General features: G+C 40.0%; 1 protein-coding gene across 6 annotated transcripts in view; it reads left to right on the forward strand.

Moving 5' to 3' along the window:
- GIT2 (GIT ArfGAP 2) overlaps positions 1 to 22,774 on the forward strand; it is a 33,980-nt gene that overhangs the window by 2,368 nt on the left and 8,838 nt on the right. Inside the window, exons 2-18 of one of the 6 annotated variants that reach the window (XM_074159504.1) lie at positions 1,550 to 1,683; positions 2,229 to 2,341; positions 3,073 to 3,178; positions 3,544 to 3,630; positions 3,778 to 3,908; positions 5,033 to 5,127; positions 5,955 to 6,000; positions 7,565 to 7,616; positions 9,225 to 9,297; positions 9,647 to 9,744; positions 10,046 to 10,157; positions 11,162 to 11,304; positions 12,096 to 12,245; positions 15,466 to 15,714; positions 17,100 to 17,189; positions 22,089 to 22,171; positions 22,330 to 22,512. In XM_074159504.1, the coding sequence (XP_074015605.1) occupies positions 1,550 to 1,683; positions 2,229 to 2,341; positions 3,073 to 3,178; positions 3,544 to 3,630; positions 3,778 to 3,908; positions 5,033 to 5,127; positions 5,955 to 6,000; positions 7,565 to 7,616; positions 9,225 to 9,297; positions 9,647 to 9,744; positions 10,046 to 10,157; positions 11,162 to 11,304; positions 12,096 to 12,245; positions 15,466 to 15,714; positions 17,100 to 17,189; positions 22,089 to 22,171; positions 22,330 to 22,512 (1,945 nt within the window). Of the gene's footprint in view, positions 1 to 1,549; positions 1,684 to 2,228; positions 2,342 to 3,072; positions 3,179 to 3,543; positions 3,631 to 3,777; positions 3,909 to 5,032; positions 5,128 to 5,954; positions 6,001 to 6,499; positions 6,506 to 7,564; positions 7,617 to 9,224; positions 9,298 to 9,646; positions 9,745 to 10,045; positions 10,158 to 11,161; positions 11,305 to 12,095; positions 12,246 to 15,465; positions 15,715 to 17,099; positions 17,190 to 22,088; positions 22,172 to 22,329; positions 22,513 to 22,774 lie in introns of all 6 variants that reach the window. The other 5 variants (XM_074159506.1, XM_074159507.1, XM_074159505.1 and 2 more) reach the window with 5 other exon arrangements.

The following is a 22,774-nucleotide window of genomic DNA, read 5'->3' on the forward strand; positions in this document are numbered from 1 at the left end:
AATTATAAAGCTGCATTTCTGCTATGAAATAACCAAATAAACAGCAGCTTACTTTCTCATGGCTAGCCGGCCGTTGTTTGGGGCTGGTTAAGTTGGGTATTGAGATGGGGGTAAAGAAAAACAATCTCATGATGACTGAGAGTCAAAACAGTGAGGTTCACAAACAGCTGTAAGTAGTGATTGAAACAAGAAACGTAATGGCTTTCAGAAGAATCCTATTAGTTTATGAATGAGCGTGTGATAAGGTTGTCTGTAACGAGGAGGGACTAGGCTCATTAATCTGGAAGGCTGCCTCCAGTCTTGTGTTGTTAGGTTAGCCCCAATGCATCTCATTTCAGTGTTATTTTTTTTCCTTCTTAGAAGTGAAAGTTGTTAAAATAATGGAATGATTTAATAAGGAGGTTGTGTGCTTGTTATTAATTTGTTTTTTAAATTTGGTTAGGGTTTGGTTGGGTTTTTTTTTCCAAAACATATGTTTAATTAGGCTCTGGGCTCTGATAGTTATCATCTGTGAATAGATGCTCCCATCCTTCACGGCCCGTGGTTTGAACAGGTTTGCCTACATTGCCTTCAGCACACACACAACATCAACTCTGCTTAAAAACCACAACTGTGATCAGATCTCATATTTCAGGGATTCACTAAATTTATTGCATGGGTCAGAGAAGACTTTTTAATGATGCACAATTGCTTAGATGTATTCTGACAGGACGCAGGAGATCTCTCATCCGATACCAGGCTTGTGTTGTCCTCACTTATTTAGCCTCAAACTCATCTCTGGATTTGAAATTAAGAATTTTCCAAGACAGAAGAGATCTTGAGTTCTTTTTTCTTTCTGCTGGGATGTACTAGATCTGAAGATCTGTCTTGCTGCTGAGTTAATACAGGGTTCTTGGCATGTTGAGTCTCTTGTCACTGACAGAAAACCAGAGTTTCTTCTGAAGACTGAGGGAAGAGCAGCAGAGGGATTTCAGTTTAATGTCCTGTTGTGCATATCTTCAGTTTCAATCTGATGTAACGTTCCTACCCGCTTTTATACTTTTTGATGTTTGAAGCTACATAATAGCTAGTATGTGTTATTTACTACTTCTACCTTCCATCAGTTGTCTTTCTGGTTTGCTTATAAGGTGGCTTCAGTTTGGATCTGTTCAGAGTTGAAGTCAATTTGCTTGACAGCATTTGATTTTACTGATCCTATACTGTGACACATATGTATCTTGCTTTTTTTTTTTTTTTTTTACTGTGACACTTTCGAGTGCTTTTATTATTTTACATGAAAATAAAAAACATTGTAATAATATAGAACTGAAGACTGGGTAGTATGTGAAAAAACATGACTACTATTACCGCTTTTTATGACTCCTACATCCCCAGTAAGTGCAAGGACTGTTATTTCCCCAGCATCCAGATTGTAACATTTACAAGCTTATATATTGGCTAAGCAGTAAGGCTTAAGGTCAGAAGGCAGGGCTCCTCATTTTAGACTGTTTTTATTTGAAATACAAAGTCACATTGCCTTCTGTGTTTTAATTAATGTATTTTTTTTCAGATCCTTGTTGGGCATCTATAAACAGGGGGATTCTGATCTGTGACGAGTGCTGTAGCGTCCATCGAAGTCTGGGGCGTCATATCTCTCAAGTGAGACATCTCAAGCATACACCATGGCCTCCAACACTGCTGCAGGTAAAAAGTGAAACTGTCTTCCTTCATTAAAAATAGATATATTATTTTTTTAATATTTTTAATGGAATTTAAATCACTAAGCTTTTGTTTGAGAGGAGCTGGGCCTTTTAAGCTTTCTTTTTCCAAGTTAGTCTCCTTTTTTTTCCCCTCTTGTTTTGTCATACCGGACCACTAAAATCAGACTTGTCTATGCCTTTTTAATTTGATACCTTTGTTTTGGAAGATCACCTTCAACTTTTCTTTCAGACTTTTGCGATGCATCTGCTTCAACCTAAATTTTCAATATGTAGCAAGCTTCTGTTTTCAGTAGAGCTGCTGTTGGAAAGAGTAGAGAATTTTAAGGGTGCTCTTACTACATTTCACACTGTAGCCTCCTAGGTGTGTGTCTGGTTCTGATATCCCAGTGGATATAGATGCTGCCCACACAGAATATGAATCTCTGTTGGCTTGCTCTCCGCTAGAAAATAATTATAGTTATTTGATTAGTCTGTGGAGTCACCAGCAAAATTTCTTTACTGCCTGTTTGTCTACATTTTGGATTTCAGATGGTTGAAACACTGTATAACAATGGTGCTAACTCCATATGGGAACATTCCTTGCTGGATCCTGCCTCTGTTATGAGCGGAAGGCGCAAAGCAAGCCCACAGGATAAAGTCCAGTAAGTGGAAAATTACAGAATTTTTATTTTTGTAGAAGTCTGATTATTTTATTCAGCCGTGACAGAGGCAGCAAGGTATCCATGGGAACTGGTGTATATTTTGTTCCTGGAAGAGAACAGGAGTAAACTAGTTACTTGTTCACTTTTTTTTTTTAAACTCCCAATGATTAATGTTTTTAAATTTATCACAGAAATGGAAATACATTGGTTGAATTCTCTGAACTACTGATTCCTGACCTCTAGCTTTGAATAGTGATGACGTTTACTAGTACTTGAATCAAAAAACTTTTAATTCTTATGCCACGTGCTTCAGTTAACTCAGCGCTGCCAATGAGATTGAGTTTGGTTGATGAATGTAAGAAAAATTGAGAGAAGATTTCTGTCACTGAATATGGTGCTTTGTTTTAAAATGTAAATAACTGCACATAGTAAGTATAGATCTTAAGTTGGCATCGTTTTAAGTTCAATGTTTACTTCTAAGAAATACACAATCCATTCTACAGTCTGCAGATATTTTGAATTTTTTAACAAAAGCGTGCTTTGTATAGTTAGACAATCTGCACTGGGTTGTTTTTTTTTAATGAAAATCTTTTTCTATGTCTAACTTTGCTACTAGTAGCAAGCAAAGATCTAATGCAATCTTCACTTGTGAATTTTCCTTTTTCTGTCTGATTGTGAAAGCACTAATGCTTCTTTTCTTTCCCTTCTGTTGCTTGGATTTCTCTTTACAGTCCCAATAAAGCAGAATTCATTAGAGCTAAATATCAAATGTTAGCGTTTGTTCACCGCTTGCCATGTCGTGAGGATGACAGCGTTACCGCCAAAGATCTCAGTAAGGTGAGTACGTTTCTCCCGACAGCCTGCAGGAGCTACAACTTCTGTGTAACACAACAGTGAAATCTGACTGAATTAAATTAATTGCTTTTGGCTTGAGATAATACTGCTGAAGAACAGCGATAGCTACGTAAACAAATGCAGCTTGACTTCAACTTGAGGCCACTTTTTTTTGGGTAGCGTATATGGATAGTGGAGATGTGGATGGTTGAGAAGCATCAATTTAGGTTAACTTGGAGAAAAACATTTACACAAACCAGCTGTAGCAAGAACTCTTGCATGTCCATTTCTAAAAGCATGGCTGAAAAAACAAATGCTGAATCGCAGTTATTGCTGCTGTATTAAATACAATTCTGCTTCTTTTTCAGCAACTCCATTCCAGTGTAAGGACAGGAAATCTGGAGACGTGTTTGCGATTGCTCTCCTTAGGAGCTCAAGCCAACTTCTTTCATCCTGTACGAGGATTTTTTTTCTTTATTTTGATGGAGAATCAATCCTTACAGTTTGTAATAATTATCCTGATTTCAGCTGATACTCGTTATATTTCAATCTTCTGTTCAGACCTTTTGATCAAGTAAGATATTTTTTGTAATAACTTGTAGGAGAAAGGAAACACCCCGCTCCATGTTGCTGCTAAGGCAGGACAGACTTTACAAGCCGAATTATTAGCGGTTTATGGTGCTGATCCTGGCACGCAAGATTCCAATGGAAAAACTCCAGTTGACTGTGCAAGGTAGAAGGCTCTGAAATACATGATGCTTTTAGATGTGTTGCTCTTACCTATTAACTGATGTTCATAAATCACATGATGAACCTGCTTAGATATGTTTCTGTCCTGAAAATAGTTTGATTGTTAAATGCTAATAAGTACTTGTTCCAGAAAGAGCTAATGCATAAAGAGAATAAAGAAGCATTTGTATAATTTCATACTCTGTCTTCTCCTGGATACTTGAGACAACAGTTGCGATCCCAATGAAATCTAGTAGCTCACAGGAGAGTAATCTGAGGAGAAGAGTTTCTGCAAGTTCAGCAAGCTGAGTAGGCTCCGCGAGCGTGGATTAACTCGGGAATTGCTGTAGGAAAGGGCCAGACTGCACAGATGGGTCAGGGAGCAGGGGGTGGAACCAGGCTTTTTAGGGGCAGTGAACTGTTAGGTGCATCCAGTCACAGAACCTCAGGAAAGGCTCTAGGCTTCTTAAGGGCAGCCAACATTCATGTCAAGAAAGATTAAACGTGAATGTCTCTGCTGATCAGTTGGGCAGTAATGAGGCACTGCGAGATTTGCAGCACAGCACTGAAGATCTTTTTTGTGTTTATATGCACAATCGGACATTACTGATCAACCAGAAGCTGCACATTTGTGTAGATAAAACATCCTCATTGCTCTGATTGCTTGGGAATTGAGGCCATACATGGCATCTGAAGACTGAATGAGTTCACTTGGCTGCAGAACACAATATGCCAGAATATTTCTATTTCTCAGTGCTAATAATCAAATGTGAAGTTGGGTGAGTTTGCTGCGTGAGCTCAGGAACTGTCTCAAAAATTGTAAATAGCGTATTCAAAATGGGCTATATAATCGAGGTTTTTTTCTACAGCAAATCAGTAGGCAAAGGCTTTCAGAGTTTTCACTGACTCATTTTGGGAAGTTCATAAAACTTTGTCTATAGCTTTTTTGCTCACTGGAACATACTGTTGGAAGTCCTGCTGCGAGTCTGTGCTGTGTTGATACACTCAAATATGTGCAGTGTTGAACAGTGGCTTGTACCAAGTCTGTTTCTCTGACTGTTTTTTAATTTTCTGTATGTCTTAAAATGAATGACTAATGAATCTTTTGTGTGTGTGTGTGTAAACCAGACAAGGTGGGCATCATGAACTGGCAGAGCGCCTGGTGGAAATTCAGTATGAGCTCACGGACAGGTTGGCTTTCTATCTCTGTGGCAGGAAACCAGGTAAGTAGAAAAAAAAAAACCTACACTCCGAGATCTTTTAGTGTTAATTATAGAAGAGTTAAACTGCAGTATATAATGTTTGTGTCGGTGTTGCTGCACTTCTGATATGCATTTCAAATATTCTAACCTTATATAAATTATACAGGAAGAACTAAGGAAAGTGTAAGATGTAAGATTAGTGAATAATGTATTTAAATTTCAGATGAAACTATAGGATTTTAAGTATACCTAAATTCAAAATTAAGTTCCTTCCTGTTTTACCACAAATACGTGTTCTATAAATGGAATACCCCTGAAAGCGTAGAGAAATCTCCATAGAAGATCAGATGAGTGCTGTTTAACATCAAGGAGTGAATTGCAGGGAAAATACAAATTTTGCGACTGTTGAATAGTCTGCAGGAGATGGTGTAGAAGCTCTTCTAAGTAGTTTCTCCTCATTGAAAAGCAAAAGCAGGGGAGTATTCAATTAAGTAGGTACCTTTTGAACACAAGCACACTTCAAAATTTTTAGCCATTAGGTGCTGTAAAGGCACCTATGTTAGAACTTCTTTTTTAATGGAATTTGAATACAGTTGATAAGCCTTAATTAGAATCTTTGATAACACTGGGAAATTGTGGTAGGAACCTTCTTTTAAGGCTTCCTGTAATTGCAAGTTGAGTAATTACATGCAAGATAAATTATTCTGTTTGCCTGTTGCATATCATCTTGGGTTTCTTATTACTGTGTCTTTTAGCAAAACTGAATACCAGCTGTATTATATCCTGACAACATTAAAAACTATAGTCCAGTAACAACCTATTAAAGTGCAATTTGTTTTCAATTCTAGAGCATAAAAATGGACAGCACTTTGTTATACCTCAGATGGCAGACAGGTAAGTTGCTGATTCCGTGGCATGTCTGAAAACATCAAAATAAAAGACCCTAATAATAATAATAATAATAAAGTTTCTTTTCCTTTCTAAAACAACTTTTATGCTTGTTGCCATTCTAACTTTTCAATGTGTGCCTCTATTGATCGTGGAAGTTCTTTTTTCTAGAAAAAATGTTGGCATTTAAACAAAATCAGAAAATTTACTGTATTTGTTAAAATGCAGGGGGAAGGTGAGATAGTGATATTAAGGGAATACACACGGGGATTCCTGGGAAACAGATTTTGTAAATAACGTAAGGACCAATTGAGTTAGCTTCCTGCTACAGCATTTTGAAACTCATACTTGCAAGAAAGCTGCATTTTTCTCTGAAAGTATTTATACTTTTTATCCGAGTACTTTTAAATTTTGGTTATGATCAATGAAATTGTGTTTGTATAAAACATCAAGTACTAATCATAAGTCCTTATTTTTCTTTTATTGCTATGCAATTGGAAATAAGACGGCTGTGAGTAAACTGCTGTTCAACTTATTGCTTGCAGAATTTCTATGAAAAAGTGTAATAAAATAAAAATTATAGAGAGAAACTATGTAATGGTTGGTAAAATACTTAGTGTTAACATCTGTAGTCTTTTTTAGCTATGCTGTGTTTAGCTATTGGATAAAGTACTGTGTGTTTCCAGTGCAAAGTATTTTGCAGAGCAGAGTAAGTATCATTTGCCTTGTTACACAGACAAGGAAGTTGACATGTAGAGAAAAGAACTTGTTCAAAGATGCTGCTGAGATTGCAGAGCCTGCAGTACAACCTGAGTGCCTTACCTCTGCCTCGTGTCCTCTGCTGGTCTTCTTTCTTTTTCTTTTTCCCCCCCTTGTCTAGGTGATTACCTATGCAAACTCTGTGATGTCAGTTAATCGTTCAGAGGTTTTATTTGAGCCTTTCCATCCTCGTACGTCAGGGGAGTCTTCCCCTGGCTGATATAAATATGGACTCAAAATTTGTCAACTTCCTGATCTGTGGCTTTTATGATAAATTCTGTTGAACTGCACAATTTTCATCTTGTGCCTCATGTTCAAAGCAGGAAACTGGTAGAAGGTACTATTTACTAATCAGTACAGAATAAGCATGGCCCTATTACTGTAGCCATTTGACAGCCTGGTGGTCACCTGCCTCCTGCGGAGTCCAGTGAAACAAATCCTGTGTGTTTCATGTGGACTCAATTTTTGGTCAGAATAATTATTTCAGATTCCTTACAGAAAGCATTTTGTTGCACTGCAACTTGGCTGCTTCTTGAGCTATGCAAATGCCGGTATTTATATTCCAAAGGATTTTGAGATTCTTTTGTTTTTAAGCTTTTCTAAAGAACAATCTTAAATTTAAAATATATTAATTGATATATTAGCAATATTGGTAAGATCAATGTGTTAAAAACGATGTTAAAGATACTAAAAGATTAAGGGGTTTCAAATAAAAGTGTCATTTTAGTAATTGAATTACTGAAGTGTAGAATTTGTGTTTAAACAAGCCATTAAATGCTGTAGATGTAATGATCACTTTCTGTTTTCATAGCAGTCTAGATTTATCAGAACTTGCAAAAGCAGCTAAGAAGAAGCTTCAGTCTGTAAGTAAAACCTGCAGTGTGCTGTGTCACACATCTTTATCTGGATGTGGCAAACTCTGCACTTCATCTTTCAGGCTGGTTCCAGCTGCTATTAATTCCTGCATAAATAAATGTCAACTCTGTAGCAAGTTAAAAGTCTGGAGGGAAACGGGAAAATACGCAGAAATGGAGAAGCAGAGATGATGACAAATGCGTGGCAGAGCACAAATATGTGTTGGTTTTGTTTAGGGTAGTGTCTCTAGCTCTGTCTCCACAGTTCAGAACCTTAAACTTTGTTATTTGTCTTGTTCTCGTGTATTTTATGTAAATCTGTATGTTAAATTTTAGTATTTGCCTTTAGCTCCCTGGAAAGCCAGAATAGTGCATTACTGTCTACTAATTAGTTGATAATAATGCCGGCTCATTAGTTTTAGTAAAGTGTGGAGGACCAAATCCTTGTACAAATTGGAGTGGGGATATGTTTTCTCTCTACTTAAGCTTTCAGCTGAAGCAAATGGTATCAAAGGATAAAAATTTCGCGGTTGGGGAAAGAACAATCCTGGTGAGATTCTTCTATTCAACAAGGTCCATTTTTCTCTAAAGATAATGCCGGCGGTCCTAAAAATTCCAGCTAGGCAAGCCAGCCTGTGTAGAACTGGCGTTCAAATAATAATCAATACAAACCAAACATGAATCCTTCTTTAGAACTGTTTTTCTGCTGTTGACGTGCTGTTAAATGCATCATTAGCTAGAAGTAGATGGATTCCTGTGTTGTATTTTCACCAGCTGTGGTGGGCTGACCCTGCAGAACAGTTTCCCCAGCAGGACTGGGGAGAGCAAAGGAAAAGCAAAAGCAAGAAAACTCATAGGTTGAGCCAGACCCAATACACAAATAAACATACTGGCTTTATCTGGGTTGAAGAATGATGGCAGTTCCTCTTTGGTGAAGAATTTAGGACTCAACCTCTGGAAAAAGCAGGTCTGGTTTTCCTGTAAACAAACCTAAACCATAGAAAAAGCGTTAGGTTTTTCACCCTTTTTAGTACAGCTTGTCCCAGAGAAGGAAGGTCAGCCATCTAGTCAGGCTTGCTGACACTGCCAGTTAGTTACCAAGTCTGGTACCTGTTACTGATCTTAATGCACTGGACGTCAATAAGTGAGACATCCACAAAGCCCTGTGACATCTTAATTTCAGGTCAGGTCTTCCAGCAGCTCACTGCTTCCTAACACAGGTATCTCTCTTGAACCATCTACTGTAGGAACAGAGTCTGAAACATGCAAGCATTTAGTGAGTCTTCACTGTTCAGTTGAGCCCACATCTACAGTGGCATTTGGATACCTAATTCCCATAGTAGGACAAGGTCCTTCTGTGATCAGGTAGGAGAGAAAAAAAAAAAATCTATTAACCAGTATAGGAAAAGCGTAGAACAGTGTTTTTGTCTCTGTATCTAGCAATCGGGTGGTGGAATATGTGTGCTTCGTGGATTACTTTACTATCCAGGCTGAGAAACAAGGAATTTTACAGGCTGAAAAACAGCCAAGCAAGAGCGGAGTTGTGCTTTTGTATTTTCTGAGGTCTTATTAGTTTTTGTTTATTTTCAAGCTGTAATTATTCTCTTCTACCCTTAGTTGAGCAACCACTTATTTGAAGAACTTGCCATGGATGTGTATGATGAAGTTGACCGAAGGGAAACAGATGCAGGTGAGTGAAGCTTTCTGGAATGTGTATAAAATAAATTTGAATTGTTACGTTACGTACAAGATGCTAGTGCAAACATATGCTCTGTTTAAAGTGCTTTTGTGTTCAGTAATTACTGAGAATGGTAGTTTCTTTGTCTTGCATTGTCTGAAGGTGACGTTTATTGAAAAAATTCTTGTGTTTTTACAAAGTAGAGAACCCTCTGGGGAAAAAAGCTTTCCTTTGAATTGGTTGTGTTTGTGTTTGAAATTGTGGTCTTTTATTCTTTGACAAGAAACAATGTTAAATAGTACAGGAAGATTATTCTCTCTTTTTTTTTTTTTTTTTGATTGTTTTCCTCTTCCCTGAGCAGTTTGGCTTGCTACTCAGAATCACAGTACGCTTGTGACAGAGACCACAGTGGTCCCTTTTCTTCCCGTAAATCCTGAATATTCCTCAACCAGGAATCAGGTATGGAGCCTTGTTAATACTGTAAAACTATTTTTATTCAATGGGCCTGATATTCTAAGTAATATTACTTTACTGTACCTCGTTACTGTAGAAGAGTTGCATCTACTTGTAAAGAGGTTAAAAGTTTCACGTTTCCCCTGCCCTGGAGGGTGCAGCTGGATAATTTAAATCACACTTTTTGCAGTAAATGTAATTGAACAATCAACTGACTGTAGGTGCTATAGCCTTAGTTTTATCTGGGAACTCTGCTGTTCATCTAATACATGATGTACTACTTTTTCTGCATTATTCTGTAATTCAGGGAAGACAAAAACTGGCTCGATTTAACGCCCATGAATTTGCTACGCTAGTTATAGATATTTTAAGTGACGCCAAACGAAGACAACAGGGGAACCCTCTCACTGGCTCAAAAGGTGGGTATGATTCTGGTTGTCGGCTCTTCTGTGTGTAATTCTTCAGTAGTTTAATCAATACCATAGCCTCGTACAGGAGTACTAGATGAATGAAGAAAGGGATTTATGCTCTTTTTATAAATGATAAGAACTAAATCACGTGGATAGCAGGCTACTGACAGCATGCATTAGGCCACCAAAATAATACCCAAGTACAGGAGATCTGTCTGTTAAGGTTGGTATTTGTAATACAATTACAAATTAAAATCAAGTGGGATATACGCAATTCAGAAACATCTTTTTATGGTAACTTAGGAAAATTTTCCAGAATACTGCTGTACATTTTTAGAATGGTACTTCTTTTGACTGGCGGCTAGGATAATGTCTGTGTGTTAGATGCTGGCTTTCCTGCCTGCTCTGTACATGCAGGACTTTGCTGTAATTTAGATGCTCTTGAGCTTATTGCTGATTTGCCTTAAAATGTTTACTCTCTGTATTTCTTGAGCATGATAGATGTCAAGGATACAAATACCTGTGCCAACAGCCAGACAGAGCCATAGTTCTAGCCATGATGGTATGAAACAACATCTGAACACTAGTTCTTCCACTGGAGAGAAAATATAAAGAAAATCTTTTCCAACTTTTAACTCTTGCCGATATTTTTCATTTGAATGTTGACATCCGTTTGTCCAGTGTAGTCTGGTTTGTTTTGTTGTTTTTTCCCCTTATGTGCATTTTATTAAGCTGCTAAAGTATGATTCTCACCACTTAACTTGTCTAAACACAAGAAATGAAAAGACAAAACCATAAAACAGTTTGGCATTTTGGACAGTAATAATCCAACCCAATTAGGTGGATCTAAATGAACTTTTTTGAACTGGGCTACTCAAATGATACTTTATGGTGGCACGTCTTGTATCAGATCTTTTCTGATTTTATGTTTTTTAAATTACTTTAAAGTATGCTCTTCGATTTCTTCTCCAAATTTACTAGTACGTTTTTAAATGGTGTGTGTTGATCTACAGAGAATGTGGAACTGATACTCAAATCAATCAGCAATCAACATAGTAGTGAAAGTCAGGATAATGACCAGCCTGATTATGACAGCGTTGCTTCAGATGAAGATACAGATCTCGAAACGAATGCAGCTAAATCAAACAGACAGAAGGTAGGTTTGAGATATTTATACACACACCAAATTTTATTCATAAAGGTAATCTGCAGTGACTCTTTGCCCTTGTGAGGGGATTTAACATACATAAATGATCAGAAAATGAATATTTTAATACGTTTTCAAATTCATTTCAGAATCATGCCTCAGTCTATGAACTTCAACAAAATCAAAAGTTGTGATTTAAGGAATTTTTACTGTAAATAAAATGCTCCACTAGAAAAGTAATGTGCACCACTGCATGTCTGGAGTTCAGATATAGATCTAATGGCACAGATGAAATAACTGGATCTACCAAAACTACTCCTAATCAGTGATTCCGTGGTATTTCACAAACATTTACAGCTTCCTCTTGAAGAAATATTTACAGCAGACCAATCATGACTGAGTGTTTTAAACCATTCCTTAAAATACTGCAGAATGGTAAAAAAGCAGCTGTAAACTTAGTAGCTCTAGTTCAATCTTCCCTGGTAACATGTACACTGGATATTTAGTAATCTGTCTTTTATGACTTTCAAATTCTTTATTGTGTATTTAAAAAAAATCCCTATGAAAGAATATTGTGTCACAAAGGCTGAGATAAATTTTTTTGTGCATAGAGGAGCTAAGAGTTGATTGACATCAAATTTCTTTTATACTGGACTAAAATTAATTTAATGAATGGATCTCATTAATTTGAACTTAATTTGAACCACGGTTCCTTTAAAGTAAGTAAAATCTCCTTGTCCTGTTTTCTTTTGGTAATCTGTTTCTCGGTGGTGTAAGTATTGATCTCTTCCTGTTTACAGAGCCTGGATTCAGACCTGTCAGATGGACCAGTGACAGCCCAAGAGTATATGCAAGTTAAAAATGCTTTGGTGGCTTCCGAGGTAAAGATTCAGCAGTTAATGAAAGTGAACATCAACCTGAGTGATGAGCTGAGAATCATGCAGAAAAAGGTAACAGGCGCAATAGTGCAACCCCTTCATCTCTTGGTGTATTTTAAACTGACCAGAATAAAACTGCTGAAACTGAAGATGCAGTAGCCCAATATTAGGATAGTGAGAAAACTTATTCCAAAGCAGCTCCATTTTAAAATCAGATGGGAGACTATAAATGTACCCATGTGGCACATGCTTTGAATGTTGGGTTTTTTGTGGAGGTGATGATATCTGCCTAGTTCGCTTGTATCTAAGTTTTCCAAGTGACAAGACAGTTGTATAAGTCTTCAGTGGTTCTGCTTTCTTGCTTCAAGATAAGCAGTTTTCAACAATGAGGAAGTAAGTGCTAGCACACATTTTACCTGTGTGCAGATATCTATATAATGTACTTCCAATTCTTTGAAATCAAGTATGTTGTGTTTTTTCCATTATTAAGCCTAGCTGAAATGAAGGGAAATGAAAACCCTAGTCCTCTTTGGCAGTAGAAAATAATCTGAAAAGTGGCAATACAGTGTCAATTTCTTGTGTACCAGGAGGGCAAGATTTACTTGTTTGCTTGCATTTGAAGCCGTGGGAAAGAGCACTTAAAAGTTCTAGTGATAAACGCAATTACTGCTTTAAACCTTCAGTGTGGGTTTTATCTAGAGGAGGATAAGGTAGAAGTATCTCATTTACAATATTACTTACTGTGTATAGATAGTCTTATACAGGCAGAAAACTGAACACTTTTTGCTAAAATCCTAAATTTAAAGCTCTAAAAACCCAGTTTGGAAACTAGACCTTTTAATCCTTATGTAAGCAAATCAACGATTTGTTGAATGCTTTGCCAGTGTTCTGGTAAATAGAGAATTTTTTGGGGTAAAGGAGGGTTTCTATCGGTATTGAGTTCACTGTCCTTTCTGTCATGCTAGCCTGGAAAGGGCTGGCTGCTTCCTCAAACTAACTCTTTTATCTAGTGTTAAAAATCCTCCTTTCCAAATAATTGCAGTACCGCAAGACTTGGAGTATGTGATGCAGAAAGCGCTCTCCCTGTAGAGACACTTGTTGAAGCTCCTGCAGAGGTGAACCTGTGCTGAGAGCTTGTTTCCCCATTTTTTGGGGGCAAAGAGGCTGATGCCTTGGAGAGTGGTGGGAACTGTTGAGCTCTTCACATCTGAGGCCAAGCTTATTCTGCAGATTCGTATATCTTCATCTGTTAATTGCCATCCTTCTGATACAATTGTGTTCAGCTTTTCAGATCTCTTGGAATGGTGAATACTGAGAGGAACCTAAGAGTTCTCAAGGTGTTTCCTTGGTCTTTTAACAACTTCTACTCATTAAGCATTTCTCTGCATCAATTGAATTACCTTTTCACTTATATTGAGTTTCTTTAAACAGATACAGTCTATCTAGGGTTAAAAATAATCTTTAGGGCCTATGAATGAATGAGACTTAAGTATATTTGTGTGGTGTAGCAGGAGAGAGATCGTTGCTGTGCTGCAGCTGAACCTGTTTTGAGAGATGGCATAGCCAGGGCTCGCTCACCTTGAAGATGAGTTGCACTAATTTTACATCCCGGTGATGTATGTAGCTATGGAGCTTCTTTAATTTAGTGTTCAGTGGCTCTGGGTTGGTGAAGAATCGATATAACCGTGCGTCATTGCAGAACACAAGGTAGGAGGAAGGGGTAACAGCTGTCTTTGCTCCAAGCTACTGGGGTCGTCAGTGCAATATGGGAATTCTCTGCTGGGTTATTTGTGGCAAGACACCACTAAATTTGTATTACTTTAGCAGTTCTAATGCAATAGATGCCATTCAAGAGTCTCTCTTTTTTTAATCTCTTTTTTTTTTTTTTTTGGTATTTTCTAAGTAAAGGCTTAGAAGGTCATAAACTGAAAAACCCAATCCACTTTATCACCTTATTAGCATGGCAATTACTAGGCAAAAGATGCTAATTAAAGAAGAGGTAAAGCTAGGCTTGATGAATGACACTTTAGAGTAGATTCTTCCTAAACAAAAATGAAAATACTTCTTTTTACTTTAATGGGCATTCTAATGGAAAAAGGTAATGTTTTTTAATGCCTATGGATTTTTTTAGGTGCTTATAGGCAGTTAAAAGTTTAGTCTGAGTTTACGTTAGCTGTTGGCTAAAACTGCACCAAAAGCACTTTTATAAAATGTGGAAGAAGTTTGGAAGAAGGAGCCTATAAAGTTGTCCTATTTAATTACCCTTAATGTCAAACTTTAAATGGGTAGCTTGACTCCTGGCTGATTCTCAGATCTTAAGACTGGATGGATCTTACTACAGAACACACAGAAAGCGGGGAGAAAAAAGAACAAATTATCTTGATAGAAATCTGTGCATTCGATTTAGAGTTCTGGGAAGTGCTCTAGGCAAAATAGGATTTTTTTTTTGATAGAGATAATGTTCTTGAAGGTTCATATGATGCAAAGTAAATGCAAGTAGTAAATATGTAATTTCCTGTTTAAAAGGCCATCAGCTGTTTGAAATATTATACTCAGTTATTGTTAGAGAATTGCTGATACTGACCTTTTTTTACATCTTTTCTTTATGATGTGTTAATATAGCAAACTTACTCCGAGTAACTCCACAAAAAAAAAAAATCGTAATTGTTGCATTTTTACTATCCATCAAAAACATAATAATAAAAAGCTTTGAAATTATTTCTTGTTGGCTTCTTAGAAAGCAGTAGCTGATACTTGATTTTCATAAGCTAAACTCTCTTCTTGCTTTGCAGAGCAAGCTCTAGTTTTCTTTGCGCTGCCTCTGGTGTCTGTGCTGTAGTTTTGGCATTTTCAGATTTCATAGGCCTTATGTTAAAATCCTCTTTTAAGCTCTTGTATTGACTACTGAAATAGATCACTTTGCTTGAAAAACTTTAGTTGGCAGCCCATCCCCTCACAGCCTCGTTATCTTAATACAATTCGTGTGCCAGTACAGCCAGGCTGGAAGAAATGGATTGTGTGTTTAACTAAAACAGCCAATTTTAAGATCTAATTTAGCTTGCATCCCAGCAAGAAGTGCTGAAAATCAGCACATAAATACTTCCAGATCTGGAATGTAGATGTTTCTATGCTTATATTAAGCAAGTCAAATAGATTTGGAAAAAGAAATCAAACCCCAGCTACTAGTAACTGGATTTACTAGTAAAGCTGACAAGCGTGTATTGTATAGTCAGTTTGCTTTTGACGCTTGCTATTAGAAAAACAAAGTCCCACTGCTAAACGTTTCTTTCAGCTTCAAACGCTACAGAGTGAAAATACCAACCTCAGAAGACAGGCCACAACCAATATATATCAGGTCCAAACTGGTTCTGAATACACAGACCCCACCAACAATTCTTCTTTAAAGCGGCGACCGTCTGCACGGGGTAGCAGGCCCATGTCCATGTATGAGACCGGATCAGGTCAGAAACCCTACCTCCCCCTGGGAGAGGTCCCATACCCAGAAGAAAGCATAACGCGACTGCAGCCTTTCCCTCCACATGTAAGTAAAACCGCTGATGCTTCTGCATTTCTTCTTATGTTCAGCTTTTCTCTCTATTCCAACTAAGCTCATTTTAGCAAAGCTGCTCAACTGTCTGCTCCAGAGTGAGTTTGAACTGTAAGAATTGTTAATGTTTGCTGTATTAACATGTCTGCAGGAGCTTGATGTTTTAAAAAGTAAAAGCTATAACAATTCTGGAATATGTAAACTGGAGCTTTTGGCTTCTGCTCAGCTGTTTCTTTTTACCACAATATATATGCCAAATATCAATGTGTGGCTGTTTGAAAACCAGGAGGGGGGAAAAAAAAATAGTATTCCAAGAAGGTAGGTAAAGTTCATGGATTTCTTTCTTGAGATATACAGGCATGTGCCAATTTATGGAACTTCAGAGCCACCTTTTCGAAATAAAACAAAACGGAAGCTAACTTTTTCATTAAGCCACCAATTTCTTATTCCGAGTTTGGAACTGCAGGCTGAAGATGGTCTAGATCTGGTAGTTGACAAATTCTTCTGGTGTAGTATTTCCTGTATGATGCGCTAATAGCGGAGAGGGAGTCCTGTATTAGCCACAAGAATTCTGCACTGACGTGTTCACACTTTAGATAATTGATCCAACACACACTAGTGCTTATTAAAGTTAATTTTTTATTGCATCTTTTTAGATTGCCCTGTGGGCAGGAATATGTGGTGATATTTTATTTAGGCATGTGTTTAACATTTGTGGATTTGCTTAAAGATGTTTCCCTGTTAGTAGCAGGATCTTGTATTTCCTTCCAGATAAACAATTAAGCCCTTTAAAACATATTTGGAAGTTAATGGGTTTTTTGACTGGTGTGAGGGAGGGCAAATGTCCCATGCAGTTGAGTGCACCAGGGAATCAGTGCAGAAATTCATACGCTGGGTTTTTCTCTGCCTTCAGTTAAATTAATGAGAACTTCAAGCTGTGAAATCTGGATCATTTTAAATTATATTGGCATGTTGATACAAAGGCAGTTCTGGCAGCGAGAAATGTCAGAATTCTTTTGCATGTGGCAGTGTTTGCAAAACATGACAATGCTTTCTGTAAGTATTTTGGATTGAAATTTGAATAGAAGTAGCGGTTCTGAAGCACTGATTTGCTATGTGGAGTTAGTTAATTTCCTATTTTGGTGAATGTGTTTTATTCTCTGTGGAATTTAGCACCTCTGGAATATCAATATTAGAATTAACAAGAAGTCAATTGTATTGAAAGAATTAAGTCTCACTCAGGCTTAGCCAAATTCTCCAAGTCATTCTTGCTTTATGTCATCTCCATGGTTTTAAGAATGTTCCTTTATTTCAGTTAAGAATATATTTGTGTTTTGTTTTTGGTTTTTCCCGAGTGTTTTTCTTTTTCCCATTTTTAGATCGGGAGGAGTGCGTTTGTGACCTCCTCTTCATCTCTACCTTCCTTCCCCTCCACGCTTTCCTGGTCAAGGGATGAAAGCACACGAAGGGTTAAGTACCTTCCTGATTGGTCTTTTACCTGGAGGAGGTGGCGATCTCCCTAGAAGCCATCATGCCTCTGTCTTCTCCCCTTTCGTGCTCACTGGCCTTCATGCTTGCATGAATGGTATTTCATCACTTTCCGTTTCTTCTGCCACGTGCTGTGGATACTTGCCTATCTCTAACTTCACAACGGCTGAAATCTTGAGCGTTTAACACCACGCACAGTTACTCCAGATCACTTGCTCAACCGCGTAACACTGAAAACAGCCAGAAGACAAGTTGGTTGCTGTTTGGGAAGTAATTTGGCAGGCGTTGCTGATATTTCATAAGCTGATACGTAACTCTTCCTACTGACTAAAATGCACTGCATGAGGCGTATGAAGCTCTCTGGGTCCTAGCTTTAAAGCCTGCTTTCTTCGAGGGCTGTCAGTTCGCACCAATCCAAAGTGGTACTGTTTAACTCTTTATCTTACAGATGTTCATTAGTTTGTTTGAAGTGAATTCTTTAAGCACCCAAACAGATGCCCATTGATACTGCTCCCCAATACGTTGAGTGTCAGCCGGCCTGCTTTCTGCTGACCATCGTAGAGGAAAGACTGAACGGGCATGGGAATTGTTTTTAGCAGGACTCCTTTAAGGGCAAGATTAAAGACACTGAGAGTGTATAAAGGAAGCTTAGTGTTCCATCAGGATCTACAAAACTCTGTTCTTACAGTTTTTGTTAGCTACAGTACTGACTAGGGAAAAAATTGCAGCGTTACAAAGAAACATTAAATACATTTTATAAGCTTATGTTATTCCAAAGACACTGGCTTTGCTGTGGCCTCATATGTGAGCTATTAGCTATTTGAAGAAGCCTTGTCTAGCTTCTTAATAATTTTTTAAACACTGTTCTCTTTTTGTAGTGGGACACTTAAATCTAGTTTTACTCATTCATTTGCTAGAAGGGAGCATAAAATGCCACCTTGCACGAGGACACATTTAGTAAGGCAAACTGTTTGACACACTAGTCTGTCCCTGACAACTTCTTTTTAGACTAGGTTTTATTTGGGATCCTTGAACTAATTGCAAGTTACATCTTCCAAAGAAGGGAAAAGCACAGGACATTTGCAGCTGTGGAATAACATTCATTTTTGGCTGTGAAGGGGCCGTGATTGAAGTCATGGACCCTGAGCAGGTCCATCTTAATGTGTCACAGACTAATGAATGCTGAAGATGAACGACCCACAGCTTTTACGCTGCTGTTGGACCAGCCTGAGCTACCAGCTTGCACTGCTTGCAGAAAGTACCCTGCCTCAGCAGAATGAGTTGATTACATTTTGAGGTCTCACTCTGACTAAACCTCTTTAACTTTGAAGCAAATATCAATACGAGGTCTTTTGGGCTGGTTTTTTAGATGTTTATGTCACATTTCTTAGAAGATAATGAGTAGCTTATACCCATTTTGTTGTATCATGTGTTCAAGATTTAGGCTTTGCTTATTTCTGTGTTAAAACAAGACTTTCCAAGAGTAAACTTGAGAGAGAAGTATTTGTATTTCTGTGTAAGACTTAATTGATTGTGGAAAGATCTTTCCACAAAAAGCTCTCTTCTTGCTCTGCCTTTTCTGTGTGGTTAATGTAATGAAATCGGTACCATCTCACTCTGTTTCTTGGGCAAGCATTGCAGAGTCTCTAATCAAATTTTACTATATAATACTAAATTTTTCAAAAAACAAGTTTTCGGGTTTAGATGTTGAATGGTCATACTCTGGCCTCTTTCTGCCAGGATAAAGAACCTTCTTTTTAAATTCTTATGTCCCCATTTTATTTTTACTGTATAGTGTTTGGACATGTCAGTCGAGGAAAATATTAGATTTGTAAGTAGGGCTGGATGATACAACTTAAAAGGGAATATCCTGCTTGGTCAAATGCAAATCTAGGTTTGGCTGGAGCTGGTGTCAGTACTGTGTAGTACTAGAAACTTGCAGAGGTTTTGTTTGGTTTTATTTTACACTATTTCCATAATATCCTATTCTTGTAATTAATTGCTGTCATCTGTATTTCTGACCATAGTGTAGAGCTTTGCCACTAATCATATTGTTCTCCTCTATATGTCTGGGAGAGGGGAAAGGTCAGACCCTATGCGTAATAGTTTCATATCTTCAAAATGTGTCACTTTTACAATTGATCTTTACAAGCTATCCTGAGAGGTGAGCATTCAAAAAATGCTTGTTTTTTCCTTCTGTGCAGAGTGACTTCAAAATGGGCGGGAAGTGTTCATATTCAAGGTGCTTCATAGGTTCATAGATTGGTCCAGGCTGGAAGGGACCTCCAAAGGTCATCTAGTCCGACCTCCCCACAGTCAGCAGGGACACCTCCAACTAAAGGTTGCCCAGGGCCTTGTCGAGCTTCACCTTGAATATCTCAAGGGAAGGGAGCTAAGAGTTGTTGGTTTTAACATCAGATGAGTGCTTAAGAAACGTACTGGAGCTTAATCAATGAAAACCAATTTCTAGTCACGTTTTTGGTCTGTCCTTGAGGTAGAAGTGATATTTCCTTATGTATGGATCAGGGATGCAAATTGAAGGTGTCCCTTAGAGTCGAACACTTGAGATTCCCTCATTGTGACTTCAGAGTTCCCGTAAAGCTCCAAGGTTACCAATGGAGATTGCGAAGGACCCTATCACGTGAGCAGCGTCTGTGACGAAGGCGGGAGCTGATGCCAGAGCCGATCTGGATGTACAGTGACACTGATGTATCGCTGTAGTAGGCACTTCTGATGAGCTTTGTAATTTTTAAGCCTGGAGTAGGCGGATGCGTGGTGATCCTGGGCTCTGGCTGAGAATGGGAGTGTGCTTTGGGGGTGTCAGACTGCAAATCCATGTGAACTGCAGAGATTGGCCTGACAGTGAGTATTCATAGCATAAACCTCCAGGATGTTGCACTGCCTGGGCAGAAACTATCCAAGAAGGCTAAACCAGGTTAGAGAAGGGAGCCTAGCGCTCTGTGCTGACAGAGGGGGCTGCATGATAGGATCTGCGGGAGGGTGCTCAAGCTGTCGTGGTACAAGTACGCTTATTTGTGTCAGCAGCCCAAGTTGAAAAGGAGTTTAGGGAAAAAAACTGAGCATCATCTTTGCCCATGGACTGGGAGGTGCAGAACTGGTCTGTATGGGAGTAGGAGGTGGTGAGTGTTCTGCCATCGCACCTGGGAGGAAGCCCGTGTGCTCAGAGGCAGGGAATGGGCAGCACTCTGGTTCGCAGTGTGGACACAGTCACTGTGTATCTCCCCAGGGAATGCCACAGGAAGGGGAGAGTGGGAAAATACTGAGCCTCTGACTCTGTTTATGGCCTCCGCTCTCTGGAGCAGCACTCTGCAGCTGGGCCTTTTCATACTCGATCTGACCTTTGCTCTGCAATGGGTCTCCGCGCTTGGTCTGGCCTCCCTCATTTGGTTCAGCCTCCAGCTCTTATCTTTGGCCTTCCCTCTGCCATGGTCCTCCCGCTCTAGGTTTGACCTCACTTTCTTTGTGTGCCTCCCAATCTGGGTTTGGCCTCCTACTCTGTGGTCCTACCTCCATTCTGAGGTCAGAGGCACAAGTTCAGTTCACCCTCCTACTCCAAGTTCGGACTCCCACTCAGCTGTGGGCATTCACTATTGGTTTGGCCTCTAAGCTCATTTTGGTATCCCACTTCATTCATCCTTTACTCTGGGTTCAGAATCCCGGTTGGATCAGCCTCCTGCTTTGCAGTGGGCCTCCCACACTTGATCTGGCCTCCACTTTGTGTGTCCCTACAACACTTGGTCCGGCCTCCACTTCTTTCTGTGACTCCAGTGCTTGCTCTGGCCTTCATTTCCTTGTTGTAGATAAGGTTACAAAACCAGGTTAGGTTTCGTATGTCTCCTGCCCTCAATTTGGCCTTCACTTTGGAATTGGCCTACCCACCCTTCTTTTGACACCTATTCTTCAGTGGCCCTCTGCTTTTGATGGTTAGGCCTCCTGCCCTCGTTTCATCCTCATGCTCCGGGCCACAACTCTCATTTATTTGGTCTCCCAACCTTGTTTTGGTCACCAGTCTGCAATGTGCCTCCACTCGCTCTCCGTTTCAGCTTCCACTATGTTTTGGCCTCCATTCTGCAGTGGGCCTCCCACCCCCGTTTCAGCTTCCAATCTGCAGTGGGCTCCAATTCTCATCAGTTTGGCTTCCTACATGCTCTTTGGTCTTCCACCTGCAGTTTGGCCTCTACTCCTCAACGGATCCTCCCACCATCATTTCAGTCTCCAGTCTTTATTTTGGCTTTCCCATTGTAACAGTCCTCAACCTTTGTTTAGGTCTCCCACTCTGCAGTGGGTTTCCTATGCCTGGATCAGCCTCTGATGTGTGGTCGGACCCCCATCTTGATTTGGCCTCTACTATCATGAGCCTCCCACACTCAGTCCAGCCTCCTGCTCTGCCTTCCATGCTTGGTTTGACCTCCCACCTTGTGCTGGGCCTCAATTCGCGTTCCAGCCTCCCTTGCTTGGTTTGGTTTCCGCTGTGTCTGGCCTTGAGTCTGCCATGGGCCTCGCTCTCTGGGTCTGGCATCCTTCTCCCTGGTGGTCCTGCCCTCTCCGTTTGGCCTCTGCTCCCCTGCGTGGCAGTTTCGGTGGCGGGGGAAGGACGCTGTGCTGTGGCCGTCTGTCCCTCCCTGCAGCCCTGCTGGGTACCAGGGCAGAGGTCTTGCTGCGGGTCTGGTGGGGCTGTGCCATGCCAGGGTCTCGGTGGCGGCAGGAGCCTGGCAGGGGACACGCCGGGCTCCAGGGTAGAGGCTGGTGCAGGAGCTGTTGTGCTAAAGAGCAAGCCCACGTAGGCAGGACATGGCGCTGGCACAGCTCAGGACCCTTCTTTCCTGCACGGCACTGAAATAAATGTGTGTTCGTTGCAGGCCTCAAAGCTGGAGAAGCAGAGCAGCGTGTCCGAGAGCGACTACGATAATCCCACCGCCCCTCTGGAGCTGGAGGAGACGGGGTAGGTGCCACGACGCAGAACTGATGCCATGGTGACACAGAGCTGACGCCACGGTGATGCAAAGCTGATGGCACAGCTCCGTGCTGTCAGAGGCCAAGGAGTTGTGTGAGCAGCCAGTTCTGTCCCAGCGGGCCGACCTCTGCTTTGTTCCTCTGCAGGTCAGGCAGGAAGGGCCGGCAGAGGAGCGTCATTTGGCAGGGGGAAGGATCCATCCCTGAAGACACCGACACGGCTCCCAGCTCCAGTTTGCCCAGCACAGAAGACGTGATTCGGAAAACCGAGCAGATCACAAAGAATATTCAGGAGCTGCTGCGAGCAGCGCAAGAGAACAAGCATGACAGGTAAGGAGTGAGTGCTGGAAAAGTTCCAGAGCTCGTGAGAAAACGAAGAAAATTCTTCAGGTGTTTGCGGAATTACAACCACCACCACCCGTGTTAGTGCTGGAGGTGCTGATTTCACACCTACAAAATGTGTACGTCTCTGGTGTTTCCTGGTGTACTGAAACTAGTGTCAGGGGGCGAGTGGGGATGAGTGACCAGTGCAGGCGGTGGCAACACACACTCCTGTCCCAAAAGCCAGCGCAGCCCCCATGAGTGGGTTCTG

This window comes from Numenius arquata, chromosome 16 (genome assembly GCF_964106895.1).
Source record: "Numenius arquata chromosome 16, bNumArq3.hap1.1, whole genome shotgun sequence".
NCBI lineage: Eukaryota > Metazoa > Chordata > Aves > Charadriiformes > Scolopacidae > Numenius > Numenius arquata.